The sequence below is a fragment of the Ursus maritimus genome, unplaced genomic scaffold (genome assembly GCF_017311325.1).
Source record: "Ursus maritimus isolate PB19 unplaced genomic scaffold, ASM1731132v1 scaffold_24, whole genome shotgun sequence".
NCBI classification, from domain to species: domain Eukaryota; kingdom Metazoa; phylum Chordata; class Mammalia; order Carnivora; family Ursidae; genus Ursus; species Ursus maritimus.
The window spans coordinates 13,100,798-13,127,797 of NW_024424897.1; the positions used below are offsets into that span (position 1 = coordinate 13,100,798).

Here is a 27,000-nt window from a genome sequence, read left to right on the forward strand (position 1 = left end):
GGCCATTCCAGGGAGAGGGGAGGGAATTCACTGTCAGCCTCCCTCTGCCATGAAACTGCTGTGGTTTAAAATATGTATTTTTCTTTATATATAGGTCATCTTTTGTTAATTTTTATCTTACAGTTCACATATATACGGATACGAGCATGCGCCCCAAGTAGAGAAAATCACATTGGGAAACTCAGAAAAGTAGAGAGAGGCAGTCTTCCCTCCTCTCCCCTACTCCCTATTTTTGAGATCTCTGGTACTACCCCAGGAAAGAAAGGCAATGAAAACGGCACCCTTGGGCTCCAGGCTGCACCACCACCATCAGCCAGCAGGGGGCAAGGCAGACACCTGCCTTCTTACCTAGTCTGGCATTGCCTCAGCTTCAGGAAGACAACTAATTAAAAAAAGGGGGGGAAAAGATCATTATGTCACTTTAAAACTGTGGTGCATTTTTATTAAACAAAATCGGAGGAAATAAATAGTAAAGTAGGAAGAATAAACAAATTCACCCGTAATCTTACTATCAAAGCACCACTCTTAATTAAATTTTTCTATTCATCATCCCAGGATCTTGATTTACAAATCAGCAAACAAATTATCGATATTTTGCATCCCACTTTTTTTTTTCATTTAACATTGTCTTACCAGCATTTCCTTCGATGACAACATTGTCATTGAGGACAGGAACTGCCCAGGAACTGTCCACTGAGTGGATAAAGCTGTAGTTCATATAACCCTTCCCTTTCAGAAGGGCATTGTGGTGGTTCTGAGCATTTCGCGCCCACAAACAATAGTGAATAGACACCTTTGTGTATTTTTGTCCTTATATCTATTTCCGTATCAGCAATTCCCCAAAGTTGAACTTTGGGGACTAAGAGTAACGAATGTACATAAGGCTGGATGCATGTTGCCAAGTGACTTTCCAAAAGGGATACCCCACTTTACGGAGAGTTACTGTTTCAGAGGTGAGGTTGTTGTTTCTGAATTGGGCTTTTTCTTTTGAGATCATTGTCGATTCACATGCAATTTTAAGAAATCACACAGAGAGATGCCATGTGCCCTTTACCCGGTTCCCCCAGTGGTAACATCCGCAACATTCCAGGACAAAGCAGCATAACCAGAATCTTGATGTGAATTCAGTTGAGATGCAGCCCATCTCCACACCCATGGGGACCCCTCCTGTTGACACTGGCCTCCCCCCCCCCACTCTGGTCTCTGATCCCAGCAACCACTAATCTGTTCTCCATTTCTTCATTTTTGTCATGTCAAGAATCTTACATAAAGGGAATCATGAGGCAAAGTGTGAAAGATAGTTATTGTCAAAAAACAGATGAAACAAGATTACAAATAGAAGAACCAGAGAAAACACATTTTTGAATTGGCTGGTCTCCAGGCCAGCACTGTCCAACAGAAATAGAACGCGAGCCATGTGATGTCATTTAAAATTTTCTACAGCCATATTAAAAGAATATAAAGATATAGTAAAATTAATGTATTTTATGTAGCTCAACATGCCATTTCAACATGTAATCGATGTTCTAAAAACCACCAATGAGATTTTTTACATTCTTTCTCTGTAGTAAGTCTTAGAAACCTCGTGTGTATTTTGTGCTGACAGCATGTCTCATTTTGGACTGGCCACATTTCAAAGCATTCCAGAGGCACATGTGGCTAGTGGCTGCCATATTGGATAGCTCTGTTTTAGTCCAAATTGAACTGAAAACAAACCATGAGTGTGGGGTCTGTACATCTCCAGGCTCGTGAGGGTCCCCATGTTGGCTCATGGCTCTCAACCTTGGCCACACCTTGGAATCATCTGGAATTTTTTTTAGTCTTGATGCCTCACCCCACCCCCACCCAACCAGAGAGTCAGATATAATTGGTCTTGAAACAACCCAGCATTGGGATTTCGTTTAACACTAACAGGGAGCAGGGATTGAGCGTGACTGGTATAAGGGCTTGAGGTTGTGTCCTGTCTGATCCTGTCTGGCTGTGGGATTCTGAGAGAGGCCCTGGGGGTGCCGTTCTCTTTTCTCGCCTCAGTTCCTGACCTGACTTCTTAGAGAACAGGCGCTTTCCTCTGAAGCAGTTCCTGAAGGTTTCTGTGCCTCCCAGCCTGCCGAGTCCCACCCCGGTCTCTGCCTTTTTCAGGTGGAGACAGTTATCAAGGCCACTTTTCAAGGGAGATGCACACAAGCTTCCTCCCCCATTGCGCCCGCCCCACCGGCGCCATCTTGTTACCCCGAGTATTTTCCTCACTGGGATCAGCCTCCTTGGTGGCCAGTCTTGCTTCCTTTCTGGATCAAGGAATAAAGACGGACACTGGCTGAGAGCCCATGACCTACTTTATGTCACGGAATCCTTTATGTCACAGGCACTCTGTAAAGAAACGATCATCCCTGTATTATTGATGAGACTCGGAGAGGCTCAGTGAGTTGCCTGAGGCTCCAGGGCCCCCACTGCGCTTCTGGGCTGGCCTTGACCAAATGGGCCAATGGCATTATGACCTGAGCAGCCAGAACCAGGCTGAGGTCCATGCTCATCCTGCCTGGCACCTCTTTTTCCAGACCAGGGCGCCTCCATGCCTGATGGCTCTCGGGCCTGTGAGGTATGCTGCTGGCTGAAAATGAGGGAGAGCAGCAGCCCTTGCCTCCCCCACCTTGTCGCCAACCGTCCCAGGCCCGGTGAAAGGTGAGACCCGCCTACTTCTTTGCCCTCCGTTCCTCCCCAGGCTTTCACTTTGTCATCAAGTCAGGAAATAGTAGGATCTGCGTAAAAACTCTGTTGGCACTCTGACATCATCTCTTGAGACATCTGCTGGGACACAGACTCCCAGGGACCCTCCAGGGATGACTGGCCCACCTCCTGGGACTGGGAGAGCCCATGGACTTCCACTCCACATCCCACAAGGCCATGGGCCTCCTGACTCTCAGGGAGGGCCGTGCTCCCAACCAGGCCATCAGACGACCTCAGGTTGGCCTAGACATTGTTTAACCTCAAGCCACAGGGAGGGGAGCAGAAAGCATCACGGTGAGCACTAACTCGTCAGAGAGGCACATCACCCCTTCTATGCTCGCTCTCCTCACCCGTCTTGTTCCAGCCTATCACCCTGATGTGGTCGGTGTATCATCTTGCTTTCTACACTAACCTTCAGGAGTGCTGGAAATCCGGGCTTGGGGCTGTCGTTCCTGGGCCCACAGCAACCTGGCTGGCTCTCTATCTGACGTAGGACTTGGGACTCAGTGGGGCAGGGCTGGGCCATGCGGACAGGGGCAGGAGATGGGCCGGTGGAGCGAGGGGAGGCATGACTGTGCACGCCACATACCATTAGAATCCTGAGTGACGGTAGAATATGCTGGAGGCTGGGAAATGGTGCTTTGTAACCTGGCCCGGCCACATGGATTGTCATGCGAGAGTCCTCGAGCAGCAGCATGCCCCTCGGGGGGAGGCATGCCCTCTGCCAGGCTCCCAGCTGGCCTCTGGGCCCCAGTGCGGTCCAGGCAGCTTCTCCAAAGCCAGACCGGTTTTCTTCCCCAGGCTGCCCCCACCCCTCCTTTCTCCCTTCTCTCAGAAGGAAGAATCCGCAGCAGAAGAAATATCTCCCCCGAAACATAAATATTCTAAGCAGGGAGGGGGGCTGGACGTGACCAAGAATAGCTCCCAAGTGTCCAGCAGGAAACACTCAGTTGTTTTTTCTGCTCTTCCTCCTCTCTCTCTCCCCCTCCTCCGTAATCACTGTTTATAGCACTACTTTTTATAAGGAATATCTCTGGCTTATCCATCCACCTCAGTGACGCAAAGATCAAGGACCAAAGGACTTGAAACCTTCAGCCCTTTTATCTCTGGCAAGAGGCTGATCGTGTTGAGAAAAATCAGAGCAAAGTTTGCTCCTGACGGTCAGTCAGGAGTCTCCACTCTGCGGAAGCGAGTTTCCAAGGTGGTGAGCTAAGGCCTCTGTGGAAACCTAACCAGGGCACCCCTACGAGAAGCCGTCCGAGAGGCGAACAAGAGGCGGTCCGGCAGAGCAGATGCTAAGGCCAGGTGGCTCAGCTCAAGTCCCAGCTCCCCCGCCCTCTGGCAGGGGGACCCCTGGCAAAATGGCTTAACCACCAACCTCCCAACTATAAAGTGGGGAGAAGGACCAGGGTTAAGATGAGCTGTGTGTACTGACTTACCGTTCTTATCTAAACTAGATGCATTTAAACTAGCTCATTGAATCCTCATTACCCTCTGAAGAAGTTCCTACTAGCATTATCCTTGTTTTAATAACCGTGCCTCTCGCAAGGGGTGGGTGCAAGGATGACGTGACTTAATCTGTGTAAATTGCGTAGAGCCCTGTCTGGGTTGGTCTGCAGGAATCCGGGAGGCAGAAGCGTGCACAGGTGAGAGAAGCAAGCAGACCCCAAATCAGGATGCTGAGGACAGGAGAAAACTCCGGACCCAGCTCCTTCTGCAAGCTTTTGCAGACTGGATCTGATAGATGGCCAGTGTCACCAAAATTAGATCAAGCCGGAACATTTTCCCTGTCTACACATATTAAGACACGGGGTACGGCGTTGTTTTTCATTTCTGGCTGGCTTTTATTGCACCCGATAGCGGTGGGGGCAGCGATGTCCAGCGGGGCCGGTGCTGCCGGCGGTGTGAATGGGAGGAGGTGGCCACACGAGTGGGCTTCTAATTGTCCGCAGTTGAGACTTCGTGCCACGGAACGATGTAGTTTGCAACCCTCGCCGCCGCTCTGTTTAGGTGGAATCTGAAAGAAGAAGGAAGTGTGCAGCCCTCTCTTTTCTAAAGAGGCTTTGGGTTTCCTGCAAAGTAAGAATTCATTCCTGCTGGGGTGGACCTTCGGGGGGGTGGCTCCTTTCACGAGGGGCGGGTGTGGGGGCTGGCCAGGACATCTGCTGGTGGGCTGTTGTGTCCTCTGCTGCCAGGGTCCCTCATGTGCCACCCAGTGAGGGTGTGACTGGCCAGGGAGGAAGGGCAGGTGTGCCCGTGGTTCGTGGCTAGTGGCAGTGCTGGGAGCTCCACGGCACCCACACCTTTACTCGAGACCCCACCTCTGTGCTGTTGAAGAGAGTAGCATTCTTTACATTTGTGGGCTGAACGGAGAGGAGGCTGGTCTCCATCACTGGCTGGGGGAGAAATGCCCAGAGCATGGGCGTGGGGCCGGACCCACCAAAGTTTGAATCTCATCTCTGTCACTGAACGAGCTGAGTGACCACGATGTCTTCAACCTCAGATTCTTCTACGGAAAGAAAGCATAGCGATGCGACTTGGCAAGGTGGGTCTCAGGACGAGATTACGGATGCTCAGGGGCTACATGGGCCCCTCGAGTGGCAAACTGTCATCACCCTCTTCATTGTTGTGGTCATTGTCTGTCCTGTTCTGACGCTCACGTTCCACGGCCTTCAGTGCATGTTTGCGCCTGGCGTGCACGTGCGGGTCCGTGAACTAAAAATAATCGTCTCCAGTACCTGCAAAGCTCTTAAATCAGCCATGGTGGTGAGTGCCCGACACACCTCTCCCTTTATTGAGATCCTCCATTCTAAGTGCCCTAATAGGTATCAATTCACTAGTCCCCCCCCCCCATGAGGACACGTGACCTAATCCCATTCTACAGGCGAGGAAGCCATTCAAGTAGGTCTTTATGGGACTCATTCAATGAAATCCTCAGCCCACCAGAGTGGGTATCCCTCCAGCCAGGAACCGAATCTGAAACTTGGATTCATTGAGCCACAGAAGGGATGGATGGCTAGAAAAGGGGGATGGAGGAAATGGAGCTCTTGTCCCACCCAGGTCCCCGCGGGGGGTGGGGAACTCAGCAAATGGGCAGAGGTGGGGAGCCGCCAAGAGGGAGTGGTGACGCCATGACTTAGAGGAGAGTCAGAGCCCACCCATTTGCCCCCCACCCCGGCACCTCTGCTGGGCCCCTTGCTGACGCAGGCACGACGTCCCCTCCCAGCTGCTCAGTCTGGCCCTTCTTCTCTTCAGGCTGCACTGAAGGTAGGACCTCAGCCTTCACACTTCTCACATGGGGAGGCCATTGTCATGTTCTCAGTTCTGCCCCATCAGGTGGTAGCTCAACATGGGGGAGCCTGCCTGCAAAGAGGGAGAGGAAGGGGCAATGATCTCTTTCTCTTCCTCCTCAGAACATTGTCTTCAATGGGAGTTGCTTGTTTTTAACCCAAAGGCCCTGCACAAGTTCCTGTGGGATGTAATTGCGAGGCAGCCCTCCTCCCCTTTTTTACACTGATTCGGGGGCTGGTTCTTCCCTTGGCTCCAGATGAATGCTGAGGCACCCTGTGTGGCTCTTCTGGTCTCTCAGGAATGCACAGTTCCCCAGCCAGTAACTGGACTGTCCAGTCCCGAATGACAGCAAAACCTTCCCACTTTAGGCAAAATGACAACAACTGACCACCCTCTGCTCAGCTGTGTTGTGGTGGGAAGCCTTTCAAAGCCCTGCAGCGGGGTACAGCTGGCCTCTTTTCTTCTTTGCTGCACCCCTCCCTCATGCTGCAGGCTTGGAGGGGGGATAGGAAGAGGAGGCAGGAGGGGTAGAATTCTTACCTGACAGGTATAGTCATGACATGGCATAGACTCTCTGGGTTTGGGAGTGTTCAAGGCTGGGTCTTTTTACCACTGTCCTTTCCTTGGGTTCTTCAGAGAGACACACACACCCTACCATCCCCAGTGCCTTCTAATTTGTACTTCCCTTCATGTGGATTTTGTATGCTTTCATGGTTCCTTCCTCAGACTCTTGGGAATCCAGTGGTTTCCCCCCTGCCACCAGCTTCTCCCTGCTGAAGCTCCTTCCCCCTTCCTGGCAGCCATCTCGGATGGCCGCCATCTTGGGTGGGACCCTAGTCACTTCCATGCTAGTGCTGTGCTCCCAGGTTTGGCCCACTGGTCTATGGAAATGCTTCTACATCCCTTGCCCCAACAAATTTGGGCAGTACAAACCAACAACAGCAGTGGTGAACTCTCCTTCCCTCCTACCACCACAGCAAGTAGCCAACATCTCTCTCCTTTTAGATTTTCTAGGTCAGAGTCACACACCAGTCCACTGGACTCCCAGCATATGTTGAATCCTTTCACTAAACTTCAAGTTTAGGGCAGGGATTTCCCATCCTCCTGCCCTCTGTGGGATAAGGTGTGTTTAACAATGAGGGGCACTTCTGTAACCCTTTCACACATTCTTCTTCACAAATTTCTCACTATCTTCAGTTCAGTTAACGGTTTCACCATCAGTGTGGGTGAGCACTTGAAGAGTCATGAATTTACCCAAGAGTATCATACCATACACAATTTCCTGGATTTTTTGCATTTATCACTTAATAATTAATCTTGGAGAGCTCTCCATATGGAACACACAGAGCTTTCTCATCCTTAATAGCTACCGAGCTTTCATTCTATTATATGGCTGAATCCTAGTTTATTTAAACTAATGCTAGTTTATTTAATCCTCCCCCATTGGTCATGTAAGTTGCTTGCTGTTCATGTGGAGCTGCAGAGATATCCTTCCACATACATCTTTGTACAGTGTTGTGAATATATCTGTACATTCCAGGCAGAATTAGTAAGTCATGCAGTAATTGCATTTTTAATTTTCATAGGTGTCCTCGAATAGATCTGCATATTCACTTTCAACAAGTGTATATGAGAGTGCCTGTGTCTTGCAGCCTTGCTAGCCCTGGTCGTTCGTTCGTTCATTCATTCATTCATTCATTCATTCATTCTCCCTTTCTCTTTGTCTCTGTCTTGGTGGGGGTTTGCCAGTTATGCTAGGGCATTTTTTTTTTTTTTTAGAGGCTTGGGCTTGTTTTCTTTTCATTCATTTCTGCTGTCTTACTGTTTTCTTCCTCCTATTTGGAGAGGGGATTTATTTGCATTTTTTCCTATCTTGAGATAGATAATTAAATAATTTACTTTCAGTTATTCTCTTTTTCTAATACATGCTCTTTAGGCTATAATTTTCCTTCTAGCCTAACTTTGCTTTACACAAGTTTTGATAAGTCATGTTTTCATCATCATTCAGTTCAACAAAGAGAAAATCTTAAAATTAGAGTGAGAAAAAAGGCACATTAGCTTCAGAGTAATTCTACATACATTTTAAACCCACAAGATAGTATTATTTTTCCTTTTTACACTCACTATTTTATTTAGATTTACCTACATAATTTTCATTTTTTCTTCTTTCCTTTATTTCTGTGCTTCAGTACAAGATCATTCTGCCTGAAGAATCTCTTGAGTATTTTTTAAAAGATTTATTTATTTATTTGAGAGAGAGAGAACGCATGAGCAGACGGAGGGGGAGAGGGAGAGAGAGAGGGGAGGCAGACTCCCCACTGAGCAGCCAGACATGGGGCTCAATCCCAGGACCCTGCGATCACAATCTGAGCCAAAACCAAGAGTCAGACACTTAACCAACTGAGCCACCCAGGTGCCGCAAGTATTTATTTATTTATTTTTTAAGATTTTATTTATTTATTTGACAGAGATAGAGACAGCCAGCGAGAGAGGGAACACAAGCAGGGGGAGTGGGAGAGGAAGAAGCAGGCTCACAGCAGAGGAGCCTGATGTGGGGCTCGATCCCATAACGCCGGGATCACACCCTGAGCTGAAGGCAGATGCTTAACCGCTGTGCCACCCAGGAGCCCCTAACCGCTGTGCCACCCAGGAGCCCCCCAAGTATTTATTTTGATGCAACTTTGCTGATGACAGGTTTCCTTGGTTTTCACTTTTCTGAAAATATTTTTTTTTTATTTCGTCTTCAATGTTAAAGGATATTTTTGCTGGGTATGAAATTCTAGGTTGATGATTGCTTTCTTAAAGCACTTTTAAAAGTGTCATCATGTTATATCGTGACTTTCATCATTCTTTTTTCCGATGTCTTTTTTGTTTTGTCATAGTTTTGCCTCTTGATGTGTCTTATAATTTTTGATTGAATGCTACACATTTTAGTGGAAAATTCTGGAAGTTCTTAATGGTGTTATCTTCCCCCAAATAGGATTTACTTTTTTTTTTTTTTTGGCAGTCTGTTAGATCAGAGAATATTGCCTGCATCCAGTCATGAATTGAGCTGATTTGAAATAGGTTTCAATCTTGTGGAAGCTGATCTCTTGTTCACCATCTCGTGGAAGCAGATCTCTTGTTCACCTGCAGCGTAAGCCTTCCCAGGTCCTCTGTTTGAAAGATTGGGCTACTTATCAGACCTGCCTTTCTTGATGAGGCCTGAACACTGATTACCAACTTTGTATCATCATGAGTCTGCTCTAAGATCCTCATAGCCTTTTTCCCAGCTTCTGAGACCCACACTCTGTATGAACTGACACGTGCTTCAAGTGGAAAAGTTGCGCAACATATTGGGCTTATGTCAAATGCATTTCCTTTATCTTCAGGTCTTGACCTCTACAATCTTGGTTTCTTTGATTCCTCTACAATGTGTTCAAAGAGATATGTTTCATTTTATAAAGCTGTTCTAGTTATTTTTACAGGACGGTTGGTCTAATACAAGCTAGTTGATCATAACCAGAAATGGAAGTCTAAAATATCTTTTTAGTTTCATTTAATGATTTGTTTTAGTTTATTTTTTCATCGACATCAATCTGTTTTAATTGTTGTAGCTACATAGTAAGCATAGATATCTGGTAGGTTCCACTCATCTATCTTTATTTTTAAAGGCATTTTTCAGGGGTACTTGGATGGCTCAGTCAGCTAAGCATCCAACTCTTGATTTTGGCTCAGGTCATGACCTCAGGGTTTTGAGATCAAGCCCTGCATCAGGCTCTGCACTGGGCATGGAGCCTCCGCAGTGGGCATGGAGCCTTTTAAGATTTCTCTCTCTCTCTCTCTTCCGCTCTCTCTCTCCCTACTCCCTCCCTCCCTCTCTCCTTCTCTAAACAAAACAAAATGAAAGAACAAAACCAAAAACAAAAAACCTTAAAAGGATTTCTCAGGTGCTTCTCAAATGTTGCTTTTTATTATTCTAATCCCAGACTCATATATCATTTTTCTAAAGAGAACTGCTTGCATTGAATTCATAGATTAATTTAGAGAGAGTTGACATTTTTATGACATTGCCTCCCTACCTAAAAACATAATATTTTATTTATGAGTCTTATTTTATGCTTATTGATAATTTGAAGGTTTTCTTTATATAGCACTAACACATACCTTGTTAAGTTTATTTCCCTATATTTACCATTTTGTTGCTACATAGACAGCATTATTTTTTCCAACGGTATTATAGCTATTGGTTTTTATATGTTATTTATGTGTCTACCAGTTTATTTCAACAATTGTACTATTTCTTTTTTTTTATTATGATATGTTAGTCACCATACAGTACATCATTAGTTTTTGCTGTAGTGTTCCATGATTCCAACAATTGTATTATTTCTAATGGTTTTTTCAGCTGATCTTGATGGCGGCATCGATGTGCCTACCATCTTCCACTGGTGATGATAACAGTGCACCTCAAAAAGTCTCAAATCTCTGATATGGGACATTTTGCTTTATATAGGAGCCTCTAACATTTCCTGGGGCATCACCAATAGTAGAGAAGACGTCGTCTTGAAAATCATTTTGATGCAGTAAGGATATCAATCGGGGCTGAGTAGAGCCCAGGTTCCAAATCTTCCTTTATTCTTGGCAGAAATAGGGGAGGAATTCTTAACCAGGGGCAGTTTGGAATTCTCTGTGTCCATATAGGGGGACCTTTGTCATACTTCAGGTAACACGCATAAAAATACCATTGTGACCTTTCAAAGAAAGCCTGACAATACTTCTAAAAGTATAAAATGTTTCATATCCTTTAACCCAGAAATTCCACTTGCAGGAATACATCCTGAGAAAATACTTGCAAATGGCCACAGGTACTTAGCTATAAGGATGTTTGCGTATCGTTCGCAGTAAGGAAATGTTTGAAACAACCTAGTTGTTCCACAGTAGGGAAATGGTTGTGTCAGTGTTGGTATATCCAAACCAGATGCTCTATATTCTGCAGCTACAAAAAATAGTGCAGAAATTATTGATGATATTAGGTAAAATGAAATCAGGCTCTCCTCTGGTACATGCAGTACGCTCACATTTGTAATGCGTAGAAACAGTATAATTTACGTAGAATAATTCTGCAAAGAAAATACTATTGGCGACACAATTGCTGTCATCCTAGCTTGGTTAGTACTGCCTGGTTAAACCCCCTCCCGCCTGACTCGGTGTCTGTGGCCATGCCTTAGGAGAAACATTGTGGAGACTCCGTAGGGCATGTCATTGGACCTTCAGCAGAGTCTTGGTCAGCAGTCCCCCCAGCTGGACTTCTTTCTCTGGCAAAAGCAGCAGTGCTCAGTCCACGCCCGTATTGCTTGTTGGATTCCTATGGAAACTGGTCCATGAGTAACCTTGTGCTACTGGACGCTGACCTCTGTTGTGGGAGGTTTGGGCACACAGTGTCACAGACTTGTGCCAGAGCTCTGCGTCCTCGGCTCTACAGCCTGGACTCCTGGCAGACAGACCGACTCCGGCTTTTGCTCTTAGCCTCAGGGCCGGGAGTGCTTGGAAGGCAGAGAGCATATTCCTTGGGTCTTGCTTTTGTCCAAGGACAGCGAATTCTCGCCTGGCAATGTCCACTTCCTCCAGAGGACGCCTGCGTTGTGGCAGAAAGAGTTTGTTGGGGCCAGCGTGGAAAACAGACCACGCGTCAGCCCCCGGCCGGCTGCTTCGTGGTCACTTGGAAGGAGAGATGGGTCCCAAACTGGGGGAGCAGGAGAGTGATGGCGCCTAGAGGTCCCAAGTCTTCAGGTGATACACTTCTTCTGATGCTGAGCCTCTAATGGGCTTAACACTTAGGTATTCAATACACGTTCGCTGATGTTGTATTATTATCTATATCTACGGAAACACCACTGTGCCCACCGGGAAGACACCTTTCACATGAGCTTGCGGAGCCTTCTAGCTCCTCGCACGTAAAGAACCTAAAATCTCTCCAATCCAAATGCCTTAGATGATAGGGAGGTAAGAGAGGTCGGCATTTGGCAGAGAGAGAGATGAAGGCGATTCTGCAAGGCAGCAATTGCCATGAAAAATGGGAAATTAGAGAACTGGATGGAGATGAGAAAGTCTGGGGCATTTTGCTCCTTGAAGGGACGACGTCCCCTATTAATTCTGCCTTGTTGTTCACTGCTCTGTGGGCATCAAGCGGTGGTACTTTCTGACCGTAGCATTGTACGGAGAGGGCCCGAGGTGGCCCAGCCTTATTCGATTACACTTGTATAAATCCTCACAACAATCCTTATGAAGCTTTCCCTGTTTTACAGATGAAGATACCGAGGTTCAGAGTGGTCATGCGACTTGCCCAGGATGTGACATGGGAGAACTGGCATTCCAGCTCACATTTACCTGATCCCAAAGCCCATGTGCCACTCACTCCCCAACATAGCTGTAAATTCTAGGATTAAACGATGACCCTCAAGCCACCTGGGATCTATGTCATACTTAGGCAGGGAGAAGAAGGTGCTAATTAAATGAGTAAGAGTTATTTTGGTAACTTCTGCTGTAGAACAAATTAGCTCAGAACCCAATGGCATAAAACAGCTACCAGGGGCACGTGGGTGGCTCAGCTGGTTAAGCATCCGGCTCTTGATCTCAGCTCGGATCTTGGTCTCAGGGTCGTGAGTTCAGTCCCCTGAAAAATAAAATGAACAAACTAAAAAACAACTACCATATTTTGCTCCTGATTTTGTGGGTCAGGAATTTGGGAAGTGCTCAGCTGGGCTGTTCTTGTTTGGAGTTTGTCCAGTGGATGCAGTCAGACCATTGGCTGGGGCTGCCATGACCGGAAAGTTCCACCGGGCTGGGTGTGTCCCGGCTGGCCCAATCCCGTGGCTGGGAGCTCAGCTGGGCTGTCAGTCAGAACTCCTATTTATGGTCTCCAAGGCGGTGGTTCTCACCCAGGGGTGATTTTGCCACCCAGGGGTATTTGTGTCTATTACAACAGGGGTGCTCACCATCTTGTGGGGCACGTCACAGCTCCCCACAACAAGCATGTGTCCAGCCCAAAACGCCAATAGGGCCAAGGTTGAGAAATCCTGTCCAAAGCCTGTTGATCTCAGGCGAGTCAGACTTCTTGCCTGGGGACTGGCTTCCCCCTGCAGGGGCTCCCCAGAGAACCAGGCGGAAACTGCATCCCCTCCTGGGACCCAGCCTCAGAAGTCACATGACGTCACTTCCCTAGACTCTGTTGGTCAAAGTCATTACAAACCTGCCTAGACTCAAGGAGGGGTGAGCTGTGTGGATCCCACCTCTCAACGGGAGGAGTGTCAGAGAATTTGTGGTCACTTTTTAACACCATAGAATGTGATGGGGATCAGCACGAGGGGAAGCAGGCAGGGCACAGGGCCACTGGGGGCTGTGCTCTGGTCACCAGCTCATTCTTGCTGGGTGTTGGCCAAGCTGACACTGAGTCACTTAGACCAGCTCACAGGAGCAGCTGCTATAACGCTCGGAAGCCCTGTCAAGAACCCCCACACTCCAAACCGTTCATCATGTGCTAGGGTTTTCTCTGGGTTAGTGGGAAACTGAGATCAGGATATCTGCGTTGGACTGTCCTTCCACTTCTTTTCTCCTCCCCAGTGAAACCCTGCCCACCGTGCCACACACACTCCCAGTTCCCCAGCTGGGCTCTCACTCGTGCCCGGAAGCTTACCTGTCTCTGAGCACCTAAGCACTTCATTATTGGCTTGGGCAGAGAAATCTGCCATTAGTGATTTAATCTCCGCAAGACATTTCTCCCTAATTGCTAGTCACAGATGATAATTAGCCACTGTTAATTCCTGATCGTTAACAAGCTGATTCTTAGAGGTAATGGCAACAGGGCAATCATCTTAAAAGGCTCGAAGCTGGGGGCGCCTGGGTGGCTCGGTCGTTGGGCGTCTGCCTTCGGCTCAGGGCATGATCCTAGGGTCCTGGGATCAAGCCCCACGTCAGGCTCCCTGCTCTGCTGGGAAGCCTGCTTCTTCCTCTCCCACTCCCCCTGCTTGTGTTCCCTCTCTCGCTGGCTGTGTCTCTCTCTGTCACATAAATAAGTTAAACCTTTAAAAATAATAAATAAAAGGCTCGAAGCTGCCATGCTTCCGGGCCCCAAGCTCCAAGAGATGACACTGCATTTTGGCATCTCTAGCCCAGAAATCAACTGGGGCCCTTCCGTTTTTGTTTACAAGGGCAGCTATTGGACAGTTGATGACTCTATTCTTTCGTTTTCTTCTCTGGATATACGGTGGGGTTTTTTAGAAGCTTTGTCGATCACAGAACAGTATAAAGAAAATCAAATACACATAACCTTATGACCTGGAAGTTTCCACCATCACCGTTTTGGTTTATGTCTTCCCAGTCTATGAATTTTTTTCATAGTTGAGCTCCTGGCAAACATGGGGTTTTACCTCCAGCTTTATTCACTTACTATTCCAGCGTAAACGTCTTGTCTGGTGGTAGCAACTTATTTAAAAAAGGTCTGCCTCCCCTATGAGAAGAATCAACTGGATGTTATAGCCGAGGGAGAGGATTCGTGAGAAGAAGAAGCAACCGTGGGGAAGCAGAGACCTGATTGTGTGGGAACTGGGAATTCATTCCCGGCCAGAGCGTCTTCAGGGAACTGCTGTCCCTGCCCCCCTCCCAAGACACTGGCTGGAAGAATTTGTGCGCACGCGCACGGTCACGCGGGAGAACGGCTGGGAACTAAGATGTTAACGGTGCTGTTGCTTTCTGAGTGGGCAAGTGCATGAATTTTCCTCCTCTGCCTTATGATTTCCCGTATAGCACAGAGGAAAGAGCACTGGATCAGCATTCAGAAGATTTCCAGTCCACGTTCTTGTCCCTCCACGGAACTGGGCGCGCAATCTCAGGTAAGTCTCTCCTCTGGACCCTGGTTTTCTTAAATGTGCTTTGAGGGAAGCGTTAGTCTTCCCGCCCTGAAAGGTGGTTTTGGGAATCGGAAATACGGGGTTAGAGTTCGCCTCTCAGTATGAGAGTATATGCCGGCCGACTCCCCCAAGGTAAACCCAGTAGGGTCAGGAGACAGATGTTATGTAACACTTGGCTATTTCCAAAGACAGTCTTCGAAATACGGTGTCGCATGCATTTCTAGATTCCCCAGTGACCCGCTCTGGGTGTGCCTCTTCACTCCAAGTTTCTTGAACCTGTTTATTCCTTCAGCAGGGACAGGATGCAGCCAGAGCTTGGACTTGGGAATTAGACCTAACTTTACATCATTTACCGGCCACAGGTGTCTCCCACCTGTAGGCTACGTAACATGTCTGAGCCTCAGTTTCCCCATCCATGAAATGGGGGCATATGCCACCTACTACTTACGGGGTTGTCGTGAGGTCCCGATGAGGTGCTGTGCACCAAGGGCTTTTCAGTACCCAGCCCATGATATTTATCTGTACCTAAATACGATTTCATAACAGAAGCACAAATACAACCGTGTAGTGAGTAAGAGGACCATTTCTCGCTCTGTGCGGCATTCCCGGATTTGTTATGCGCTCTGAAAGAGGACTTTTCCCTTTGCCCAAGCTCGCCCCAGGCTTCATGGTCTGCTCCTGCGGGTGTGGCTGGTGGGTCGACTTCAGCCTCTTCCTTCCTCTCCTGCGTGTGTGGCCTCAGATCCGATCTCCTCTCCACCTTCACCTTCCCAGATCTCTCACATCTGAATCTTTTTTTGTCTCTCTGCCAAGCTTACTATTAAAATTGGCCTTTCAGCCCCAGTGAGGTGCTAACTGTTTCAGAAGCCCCGACCTGTGCCCCTGCAAGGACAGGGGAGGGCTGGTTACCCCCACTGCGACGGGGGAGGGCTGGTTACCCCCACTGCCGGTGTGATGCTAATTCCTCACAAAGCACTGCATCCCCACTGTGTTTAATCCCCCAGCAATGTCATGGAGTGGCCCGGTGAGAACTTAGTATTCTTCATGGGGGGGGGGGGGGGCAGCATCGTTCCCAAAGTGGGTGCCACAGAAACAGATGCCATTTTGTGGACACAGAAGTTTGGAAAACACCGCAATGAACGAAACTGCACACGCTTTTCAGGCCTGTAAAGTATTCGTGTGCAACGTGATTCTTCAAGACCTGGATGGAGTGCTTCCCACGCTTTTTTCCCACCAGAGTCCTTTTTACTAGAATAGTGCTCCATGGAACCCACTTTGGAAAGACACTCATAGAGGTGGCACAGGAAGGGTCTCGGGAAGGAGGCAGGGTGAAGTTCAAAGACAGGCACCACTATTTGCTAGCTGAGCGATCTCAGGCAAGTTTCTTAACCTCTCTGATCCTCAGTTTGCTCACCTACAAAATGGGGACGGTAACAGGCCTGTAAGGATTACAATAGAGAGTCAAGTGCTTCGCAGAATGCCTAACAATGAAGAACATTCAATAGACTTTGGCTTTAATTGTTATTTTCTTCGAGAAAAAAAAAACGGCCCTCCGAAAGATTACTGTTTCAACATGACACGGCTAGTTAGTGACCGGACTGCGTGCGTCCAGGCGTCCCCCCTCTCACTTCAAGGCTCTTCACAGCATATAGGGCTGTTCTCATTGGGGATCGAATCCTTTTGTTCTCCTCTCCTTCCCTTACCCCCCCCCCCAACCACCCGTGGGCTGCTAATTCCCTTCCCTCTGGCAGATTCGTGGTTTTGCAAACCTCAAAAGTGAGTGCAAACTGCTATGAAAGTCTTAGTGATTCCCTTGTCACTCCCCATCCCAGCAGTCCCTGCAGCCACTGCCCTGGGGCTCCTGCAGGCAGCCTGCCCCGCCACCCTCCCCTCCCCCTGGGGCCCCCGGCTTCTGCCTGTGCTGATGCCGCCCCGCCCTGGGGTCCCAGGCATGCTGCTGCTGTTCCGTCCTTTTCCAGCCCGTGAACTGTGCAAGCAAGAGCGCCTCTGCTCCCCCTGCCTCTTCCGTAGCCACGAGCACAGGGCTCCCAGAGCAGGTGCCTTGCTAGGTGCGTGGAACCCAATCGGCAAGCCGTCCTGCTCCACCTCCTGCCCCACTGCGGGCAGAGCTACTTGGCTTGTTGGTGGGGCCGGCTGTTTGGGATTTTATTTTTCCCTCCTTTGTCAGAGCTGATTCAGGAAGGATGGTGCTCGGCCGCCTTGTGGACAGGAGGCCTTTGCTCCCAGGCTGTCACCCACACCCCCAGGAAACCAGCACGGGGCTCATTCCATAGCTGAGTCAAGTCTCCCACGGTCAGCTGATGGGGCAGGGCCCGTGCGATGGAACTAGGGTCAGTTCATCCCCCCTGTCGCAAAGAGCACCCATTCTTCTCCCCTTCTTCCTTCGCCCCACTCCTACAGCGAGCTCAGACTTTACAGATGAATTAAGCCTCCTGAACTGAGTGTGGCTTCTGTCCCCTTTCGGCAGGCTCAGCCGGGATGTACCGTGTCTCAGCTGGGATAGGACGCTGTGCTCTAGGTAGGGTCCTGAGGTGACCCCACCTCCCCATCACAGGCACTGTGGCACTTGACTCTCCCCTGAGCATTAACATTTCAAAACATCTGCCTTTGTATGACTGCAAAAGGACCCATGAGGGATGCTGATGGCCTCAGGGCTTTGCGGGCATGACTTGCCCTGCCTGCCCCCCTTCTAGAAATGGCCCTGCCTGCCCCCTACAGCACCCTAGGTGACCCTCTTCTAGGTTTTCCTCACATCTTGGCCTTCCCCATCAGCCCTTACTACATTGTAGCGTGTTTGCTTGCTTGCTTGGCTCAGAGCCTCTGACTTCAGTAGATCCGCGACTCCCCTGGATCTTGTTAAAATGAAGATTCTGGTTTAGAAAGTTGGAAGGTCGTGGGATTCTGCCTTTCTGACAGGTTCTGGGGTGAGGCCGGTGCTGCTGGTCCGTGGATCACACTCAGAGGAGCGGAGATCGATCGTCCCCCACTTGGGCCGCACGTTAGCACCGCGGAGAGCACCTGCAGGATGTCACTGTACCCATAGGATCCCGCAGAGGGGCACCTGGGCATGAGGGATTTTTAGATGCTCCCCCAATGTTTCTATGGTGACCAGTGTCCAGAAGCCCTGAGCTGGGCTGTGGGCTCTGTAGAGGCTGGCCTCTGTCTGCCCTACTGCCCATCTTGCGCAGTGTGAGCCTGGGGCCTGGCTGTGAGGTCTCAGTAGTTGTGCTCATGGCTCACCTTGTGTAGACGTCCGGCTTCTGGCTGGTTCAGAGCTGGCTTCTGCCGGTACCGCGTGCTGAACCGGCAAGGTCACATGGTTTTAAGAGGCCCGTTGGGTTTGGACTGTGGTGTGGCTTATTGACTTGGGCTGACCCAGAACTACAATTGATTAGAGTCCCTGAGGAAGACACCTTCCCAAGATGCCTTCTCTGCCCCTCTGCCTGTTCTTAGGGCCGCTGTTCCTTCCCCCCTGGGTCCTGCTGCTCTCTGCCAGGGTGCACTTGGACCTCGGAGCCCTTCTTAACACAGAGAAGTCCACCCCAGCACAGTGCCTGCCTCCAGTTCTCCTCAAGCTCTCGGGGAGACCTCAAGCTGCATTTTAATTGTGTTGGGGGTGCCTTTGTTCTTCGAACGAGAACTCTCCGAGGGCAAGGAGAGTGCTGTGTTCGTCTTGTCTTCCATGGACACAGGGCGTTCTGCAGATGAATGGGTGAACGGCGTTATCCCGCAAGGGGGGCTCCCGGAGAGGAAAGGGGGACCCTTGTGGTAGCCCATCCAGAAAGCTGTGAATTCCTCATGGGGCGAGGAAGCACCCGCATAGTGGCCGGGCGTCCAGGAGCTGGCCTGGGGGTCTTCCTTCATCCGGTGGGCCGGGTGGGGTTGATTTAGTTATCTCCCCGGGGGCCCCACACGTGGGCCTCCTCGGAGCTGCGGCTACTACAACCAGCCCACCCTCTCCCCCACCTCCAGAGCCCACTTCCTTGGCCGCAGGCTGCCCAGCGACCTCTGGGAGGATGAGTGGCTGCGGGAGGAAGGCCCTAACCCTGCTGAGCAGCGTCTTCGCTGTCTGTGGCCTGGGCCTCCTGGGCATCGCCGTCAGCACCGACTACTGGCTCTACCTGGAGGAGGGCGTGGTCCTGCCCCAGAACCAGAGCATGGAGATCAAGATGTCCCTGCACTCGGGCCTGTGGCGTGTCTGCTTCCTCGCAGGTAAGGGCACCCCAGATTGGGCCAGCCCTGCCCCAGACAGAGAAGCAGCCCTTGCCCCCAGAAAACCTGCCCGAGAGGCCCCCTGTTGAGAAGAAATGGCCCCAAGGGAAGGGGGCAGTTCACCAGGGACAGTTCTCGTGGATTCTGGGTGGGGCTCCCCGCAGCAGCCAGGGCCCATTCCAAACTCAAGCCCTGAGTCACAGTGTCCATCAGGGCAGGTCCTGTCGTCCCCTGGGGCTTGTGTCCCCCCACCTGAGAGATGGATGTAGCCACGCCTTCCCCATCCTTCCCCCACACTCTGCCTCCCAGGCTGACTGAGGCTGGCCTCCCACGGGTCTGGAACTGCCCTTGCGTGCCGTAGCTCGTGGAGTGATCGTTCCCAGTGCCTCCCCACCACACTCTAAGGCAGGACTTCTTATTTCCACTTTACAAATAAACAAATGAAGATCCAGGGAGGCAAAGTAAGTCTCCTTGACTCAACGTCCCAGGTCCACTCGTTTACAGAATGAGAAAGCCTTGGCAGTTGCCCTGTTCCAATTCCGTGAAACGGGAAAGAGAGAATCCAGGTGCAGGTCTTTCCAAATCTGCAGGATGGTGCAGGCTTTGATCCCACCTATCTGGGCCTCCCTCCGGTTTGCGAGGACTTCTCTGGAATCCTTGAGTTGCTATTCCAAGCGCTTTGTTTTTATCCCTTTATCGTGGCCCAGAGCCAGCCTGTACAATAAGAACATCTCCATGCCCTTCGAGACTGGTCGCAAGCCTGAGCTGGCCGGAATCCCCGCAGGGCGATTACTGAGCCTTTCCCGAAGGGCCCAGTCACCTACATGTGCTGCTCAGAGGGGGCATGTGGTTCTCCCAGCTTTATAGTAGGACTTTGGAGAATGAGGGTGGTGATTGGCGCCCAGCAGTATTCAGCAGGGAGGACACCTGAACGCCTGGCCTCCTGGTGTCTCGTTGGTCTACTTCGGAAATGGCATCTGACACCGACCTCCCCTCCTACGGCCCTAAACTATGTGGCATCAGTCTCTACTTAAATCTGAAGCAGAATTTGAAGTCACTAGGATCTGGCTTCCAAAATGATCGACAAGGCTTTGGGGGTTCTGTTCCACGATACCCGCGCTGGGGAAGCTAAGCCAGCCATGCGCCATCATCTGCCCCAGGGCAACAAGATGGCCACCAGCTGTGTTACTCAACCTCCAGTGCGGGGGTCCATCTTCACAGTGGTGCTTCTCCAGGAAAGATGTGATGTCAGGAGGCACCCCCACCCCTACTGCGGGTCACTAGCCAGGGTTGGGACGCCTAGGTTTAGATCCAGCCCAGGTGTAAATATACAGTGGGCCGAAGACCCCAGAACATTTGGGGGTGCCATTTGAATGTATTAACTTCAAATCCAATGTTCGAGAATCACCTGCAAACGTAAATGATTCCTGTCTTCGCAGGTGAGGAGCGGGGACGCTGCTTCACCATAGAATATGTGATGCCCGTGAACAGCCAGCTGACCTCAGAGTCCACTGTCAATGTTCTCAGTAGGTGCCTCAGACTTTCCGACCGGGGTCCCTGGCTAGACAGAGCAGAGCGGGCAGAGGGAAGAGGCAGGGTGACCAGCTTGCTTCTCAAGGGTTAATGCCCTTCAGCTCAGCTGGTGGAGCCGTCCTCAGCTCCCCAGAGCGCGCTCCACAGATTTTCCTTCCAGTGGCGATCGCAGCTTGCTGGAGTCTCCGAGTGCTGTGGCCCGGGGAAGTGAGAGGGCATTCTGCCTCGTGTCTTAGTCCGTGTGGGCTGCCATAGCAAAATACCCCAGACCAGGGAGTTCATGACCAACAGAAATGTATTTCTCTCTTGGCTGGAAGGCCAAGATCAAGGTGCCGGCAGGATCACGTTGTGGGGAGGGCCCTCTCCCTGCTCACAGATGACGCCCTCTTCTGTGTTCTCATGCAGAGGAAGGGGCGAGGGAGCTCCGTGGGGTCTCTTTTGTAAAGGCGTCGAGCTCACTCCTGAGGGCTCCACCCTACGCATCCAAACCATAGCACTCGGGGAACTGATGCAAACTCTTTGTCCCCAAGAAGATTGACCGCATGGCCTTTGCCTCACCGGGGTCGATTCTGACCCCCCGTGTGGGCTTGCAGTACAGTTTGGATACTAATCACCCCAACGTAGCACAAAGGCACAGGCTAAGGCCTCAGTCCCCCAACCAGACTGCCCTCACTTCCCACACCAGCTGGGAGTTCCGGAGACCCCAAGGCCACCGGCATTTCTGACCAGCTGGCTACAGGTAAGGAGTTCCTGTGACCCTCTCAGGTTCAAACAATTCCTGGAACAAGACCTAGAACTCAGGAAAGCACTGTACTTACTATCACCGTTAAAGGGTTCAGATCAAGACCAGCCAGATGAGGAGGCGCACAGGGGAGAGCTGGGGGGGCATCGAATGTCGAGTCTCCGTGTCTTCTCCCCATGAACTCAGGACGCGTCGCCATCCCAACTCGTGGATGTGTTCACTAACCAGGAGACTCAACCACGCTTTGGTGCCGAGTTTTTATTGGGTTTCATTACAGAGGCGTGATGGAGTGAGCTGTCCACCATGTGACTGAACACAATCTCCAGACCCCCGCCCCTTCCCAGGGTCAGGCCTGGATCACGTGGCTCAAAACCCCAACCTTCTAATCACATGGGTGGTCTTTCCAGGCCTCCCGTCCTGAGTCAGCTGACTGGAAGCATCTCAGGTGTAGTCAAGAGCCCTCCATGAATATCAAAGACTCTCTTCTCACTTGGGAAGTTCCAGGGATGCAGAGGTTATCTCTCAGGAACCAAGGACAAAGACAAGATACATTTATTATGCAGGCCATTCCCCAAGTAATTATAAGTTGAAGACAACAGAGGCCAGGAACTGTCTCCTGCTCGCCTCAGAGATAAATGCCTTTGCCCATGGAGAGGGTGCATGCCCCCAGGAGAGGAAGTGAGAGGAGTGACCAAGGCCCTTCCATGGCTGCCATACTGGACGCCCAGGAGGGAGCAGTTCATGCTGGAAGAGAAGACAGAAGCATGTTGGCCCTTGAAGTCAGACCTCCCAGCCCTGCCTCAGGGACACAAGCCCTGCCAGTGCTGGGAGATCCTGCAGCCACCCAAGGAGGGGGTAGAGCCCAGAGAGCTCATGCAGGCCAGGGGACTTCGGGGACCCGTTGGCAGACGCTGCCAGGAACACTCCACTTGGGAGGGGGGCAGTAGGTAAGGCCATGGGAGGCTGACAGTGTCCTCTTGTCCCCTCAATTAGAAATGATTCGCTCGGCCACGCCGTTCCCCCTGGTCAGCCTCTTCTTCATGTTCATTGGGTTTATCCTGAGCAACATTGGACACATCCGTCCACACAGGACAATACTCGCCTTTGTCTCCGGCATCTTTTTCATTCTCTCAGGTAAGTTGTACTGTCTGCTTTCGCGCCCTCTCAGCTCTCAACATGTGACTCCTCCACGCTCTGCTCTGTCTGGGAAGTGTGGTCACAGCTGTGGGTCCAGCCCTGGCGCCGGAGCAGCGAGTCAGAGCCCCAGGCGGAACTGAGTCAGAGCGAGGGAGGCTCTGATGGCCTCGATTCCACCCAGGACCCCTGGAGAGGAGAGACCTGACAGGCTCTCCGGGGGTAGAGCTGGGATTTCAACCCGGGACTCTCTCCTCATCCCCAACCCCCCACCCCCCACTCTTCCACCAATAATGAGCATTCTTATTTTTGAAGGGGCTGTTTCTTCCTGATTTTGCATGAAAGGTAAATACAGTCTGCCTTTGGAATCGTGGCCCCTTCACTCTCAGCCCTCGGCTATCGTCAGGAGATTCCTAGTGTCCCCTTCACTTTCCAGTCACACCCATACCTTGCTCCCTTAAACATGGATCTGTCTTCCTGGAGGTTGTCTGTCTGCCATTCATTCATTCATTCATTCATTCATTCATGATATCTACCAGGACTTATTCTGGGTGCCGGTGTCACTGCCCACAAAAAGGTCAGCAGAGTGGGAGGTGTAAACAAGCAAATATGAACATAGCAGGACACGCAAGGACTGCTATGGGGGCCGAAGGCAGTGATGAAACTCAGACCAGGGTTGGTCAGGGAAGACTACCAGAAGGGGAGCTGAAGGATGCGTAGGAATTAGGTAAAGGAGTGAGGTTGGGGGTGGGGATGGAAAGGGAGCCTGGAGGACAGAGAGAGGATGAAGCATTGGGGAGTTCGTTGCTCAGTGTGGCGGGAGTGTAAGGTGGGATGTGGCGGGAGGGGAGACGGGAAGGCATCTGAGGATACCTTACGGATTTTGGACATTGTGAGAAACCTCAGAAGGATTTTGAGCTGAGGGATGACAATATGACCATATTTGGGGATTTTAGAATGACCTCTGGGGAATGGAAGGATGGAAGCAAGACAGAGCAGAGAGAGCAGGCGAGGGACGATTGCAGTAGCACAGGAGAGGTGATGGTGGCCCATGCTGTAAGGATGTTAGGAGAGAAGAGAGATGAGAGGATTCAGGTGACATTGAGGGATAAACTCAACAGGGCAAGGACTAGGCTTTCAAGGGAAGAGGCAAGGATGGTGCCAAGTTCTTGCTTGGGCAGTGGGTGGATGACGCATCTATGGTTGATCTAGAGACCGTAGGAGAAGCAGCAGATTTAGGCCAAGTTCATGAGTTTAGTGTGGGAAATGCTGAGTTTGAGGTGTCCGTGTAGCATCTAGGGGGAGGTGTCCCAAAGGCTGCTAGAGGTCAGAGGCTCACGGTAGGGCCCTGGACCCAAAATAGAGATTAGGAGCTACCCGCTTAAGGAGTAGGAGAGAGAACCATGGGTAGGGATGAGGTTAGTTACGGGGAGTGTGCAGAGTGAGAAGGCAAGAGAATATGTGAAATAAAGATAGTCTCTTTCTCCCCTTAAGGGGACCTGTGCATTTTCACGAGGGACCTTTGCTTTTGGAGATAGTACTTCAGACAGAAGAGTGACCCCCAGGGCATGTATTTTCGGTGCCCCGGAGCCCTGGACTCATTGACAAGGGAGGGCTTAGGGAGGAGATGCTCAGATGGAAGATGGTAGGTGGATGGCTTGAATGATGGATGGATGGATGGATGGATGGATGGATGGATGGATGGATGGATAGATGGGAGGGGAGGGGAAGGGAGGGGAGGGGAGTAAAAATAGCTCTTGGGCACCAGGTATTCTGGTTGCCACCTGATTCCCAAGCCAGTTTAGTTCCTTTTCTCAACATTTTCTTATTAGTATAGCTCGCCCCTCCCTTCCTCCCTCCCTTCCTTCCTTTCTCACTTCCATCTTTCCTTCCTTCCTTCCTTCCTTCCTTCCTTCCTTCCTTCCTTCCTTCCTCCCTCTATTTCTTCCTTCTTCCCTCCCTCCCTTCCTTCCTTCTTCTTTCTTTCCATCTTTCTCCTTCCATCCTTTCTTCCCTTCATCTGTCCATCTTTTTTTCAACTGACCCAACCCTCTTCCATCTACCCTTCCATCCATCACTCCAACAAATATTTATTGAGCACCTGCAGCGTCCTTGGCCTGCCTTCTGCATAGTGATATATCCACCTAGTCCGAGAGATGCAGACTCAGGGGTTAAACGTTTCCTTTATCTTTCTATGAATTTCACAAGAGTCAAGGCCTCATGGTAGCTTCCAGGCACCTGAGCTTTTTCAGCAGTGGGCAACAGGGTCGGAAATCTCAGAATGAATGGGGCCATGCGATGTTGTTTTAATGATAACAATAGAGAAGCTTCCCTTGGGCCAGCCACGATTCCAGCATGAGTTAAGCAGCAAGGAAGGCTCGAATCACAGCTCTTTTCCTTTAACGTTCCTCCTTCAAGATGCCCTAGTTTAATCATGTGAGTGGAATTAAGCCTGAACAGCTCAAAACAGAGTAATTAATTATGTCCCAACTCAATGACAGTAACTGAGCCGGTGCCTGAGGCAGTCACTTGAACGGCTGAGCAGGAGTTGGGGCCCCACTGGCCTCTTGATATATCGCTTGCCAGAACCTGGACGAACTCGCTCTACCCCTCCCGCTCAGGATCTCAGTATGCCACGGCCCTGGCAGGGGCGCTGCGAAGACCATGGGCCGCTTAATCTCCACAAGCATGTTAGGGAGATAGGGACCGGAGGCCCTGGCTGCCTCCGCCAAGGGAGCCTGCCTTGGTCCTCAGTTTAGCAAAAGCCACTTGCTCGCTCAGTGGTTTGCACCCTTAGCTCACATTACGACAGTGCCAGGGCGCCTGCCCAGGCCAAGTGACCCCGAATGTCTGGGGACGGGGCTCAGGCAAGTATGTCTGACAGGTGATCCTCATGGGTGGGCAGGGGGGGGTGACAGCCACGGGGTTCCATGGCTCAGAAGGTGGCCGGACAGGGAGCTCTCTTCCCCGCAATGATCTGCTTTCTAGGAGGTAATGGTCTAAACGAGGGCTTTAGGAGAAGAGCTCCTGCTCTCCTTCGGGCCCAAAGTGAGAGCGCTGTTACCACAAGGCGGGTGGCTTTCTTCCCAAACCCCAAGGGGAGGTGGGTGCCCATCCGCAAACCCCCAGGGCCTCTTCACGGAGCACCCCCGCCTTGCCGCAGGCCTCTCTCTGGTCGTGGGCCTGGTTCTCTACATCTCCAGCATCAACGATGAGCTGCTCAACAGGACCAAGGACGCGGAGACCTATTTCAACTACAAGTACGGATGGTCCTTTGCCTTCGCTGCCATCTCTTTCCTTTTGACGGAGGTAAATCTCCTCCCCCAGCCCCCAGCCCCCCATCCCCGCAGGCTGGGTGGGGGCGGGGCATGCCCAGGCTGAGCGGGGAGCCGGGAGACCCTCGACAGGCACCCCGGCCCCAGCCACTCTGCTGCCCTTCGTCCTCCCCAGACTGTGTCACTCTCGCCCCTTCCCCACCCGCTCCTCCAGGACCTCCCCGCTCTGTCCCCGCGTCCACTTCCCTCTGCTCCCGCGGCTCTGTGCAGACCCCAGCCCCAGCGGGGGAGCCGGCGCCCAGCAGTGAGCGCCCCTCTGCTCCCCCCCCTCACCCCCCGCAGAGCGCTGGGGTGATGTCCGTATACCTGTTCATGAAGCGGTACACTGCCGAGGACCTGTACCGGCCCCACCCCGGCTTCTACCGGCCGCGCCTGAGCAATTGCTCCGACTACTCTGGCCAGTTCCTACATCCGGACGCCTGGGTCCGGGGCCGCAGCCCCTCCGACATCTCCAGTGACGCCTCCCTGCAGATGAACAGCAATTACCCGGCCTTGCTCAAGTGCCCCGACTACGACCAGATGTCCTCTTCCCCCTGCTGAGCCTCGCCGCCTTCCTCCACCGACCGTGGACAGCCAGATAGCCCTTCCCGTGCTCCCCTGATGGCCTGCGAGCCCCAGCCCCTTGGCTGACAGGCCCAGGCTGCCCCCACGCTTCGTTGTTGTCCCGTGAGCCACGTTGTCTCCACAGCTTCCCCAGAGTAGCTGTAGCTGCCCCAGGGTGGGTGTCCGGAGCCTGGAGCCAGCGGGCACGCTGATTGGCTGAGAGCACGGGCGTAGCCCCGCCTCGTGAGTGCCAATCATTCCCGCAGCTCACCCCTCTCCCGGGAGAGGTGGCTGGCTGTTCAGCGGTGTATGTGTCCCTAGGCGCCCAACTTCACGGCCCCAGGCCCAGGCCCAGGCCCAGACCGGCTCTGAGAGGCCAAGTTCCTTACGCAGCCCCAGCTGGACTTGTGTGCCTAGCGACCAGCCTGGCCCTCCTGTTCGTGATCTAGGCCATCAGGCCCAAAAGGTGACTGTCCTACGCAGGTCTGGAGGGTTCAGCGTTGCCAAGCAGTGCTCCTCGTGACATCCTTTATCGTTTTTGGGTACCCACATCAGTCCGCACTGCACACCTTTCTGT

The 27,000-nt window shown here is 51.3% G+C and overlaps 1 protein-coding gene across 1 annotated transcript; it reads left to right on the plus strand.

Annotated features, from left to right (window-relative positions):
- Positions 1–14,739: 14,739 nt before the first annotated feature.
- CACNG5 (calcium voltage-gated channel auxiliary subunit gamma 5) lies at positions 14,740–26,607 on the plus strand. Its single transcript, XM_008693645.2, has 6 exons — positions 14,740–14,885; positions 18,897–19,136; positions 20,576–20,662; positions 22,405–22,545; positions 25,709–25,854; positions 26,163–26,607. The coding sequence occupies exons 1-6, from the start codon at positions 14,762–14,764 to the stop codon at positions 26,418–26,420; spliced, it is 996 nt and encodes a 331-aa protein (XP_008691867.2). The 5' UTR covers positions 14,740–14,761; the 3' UTR covers positions 26,421–26,607.
- Positions 26,608–27,000: the final 393 nt, after the last annotated feature.

Excerpts from the sequence above, each read along its gene's own strand:
- CACNG5 (XM_008693645.2), top strand. The coding sequence starts at position 14,762 with ATGAATTTTCCTCCTCTGCCTTATGATTTCCCGTATAGCACAGAGGAA. Across the intron at positions 22,546-25,708 it reads CATCTTTTTCATTCTCTCAG|GCCTCTCTCTGGTCGTGGGC; the intron begins GTAAGTTGTACT and ends GCCTTGCCGCAG. Across the intron at positions 25,855-26,162 it reads TCTCTTTCCTTTTGACGGAG|AGCGCTGGGGTGATGTCCGT; the intron begins GTAAATCTCCTC and ends CACCCCCCGCAG.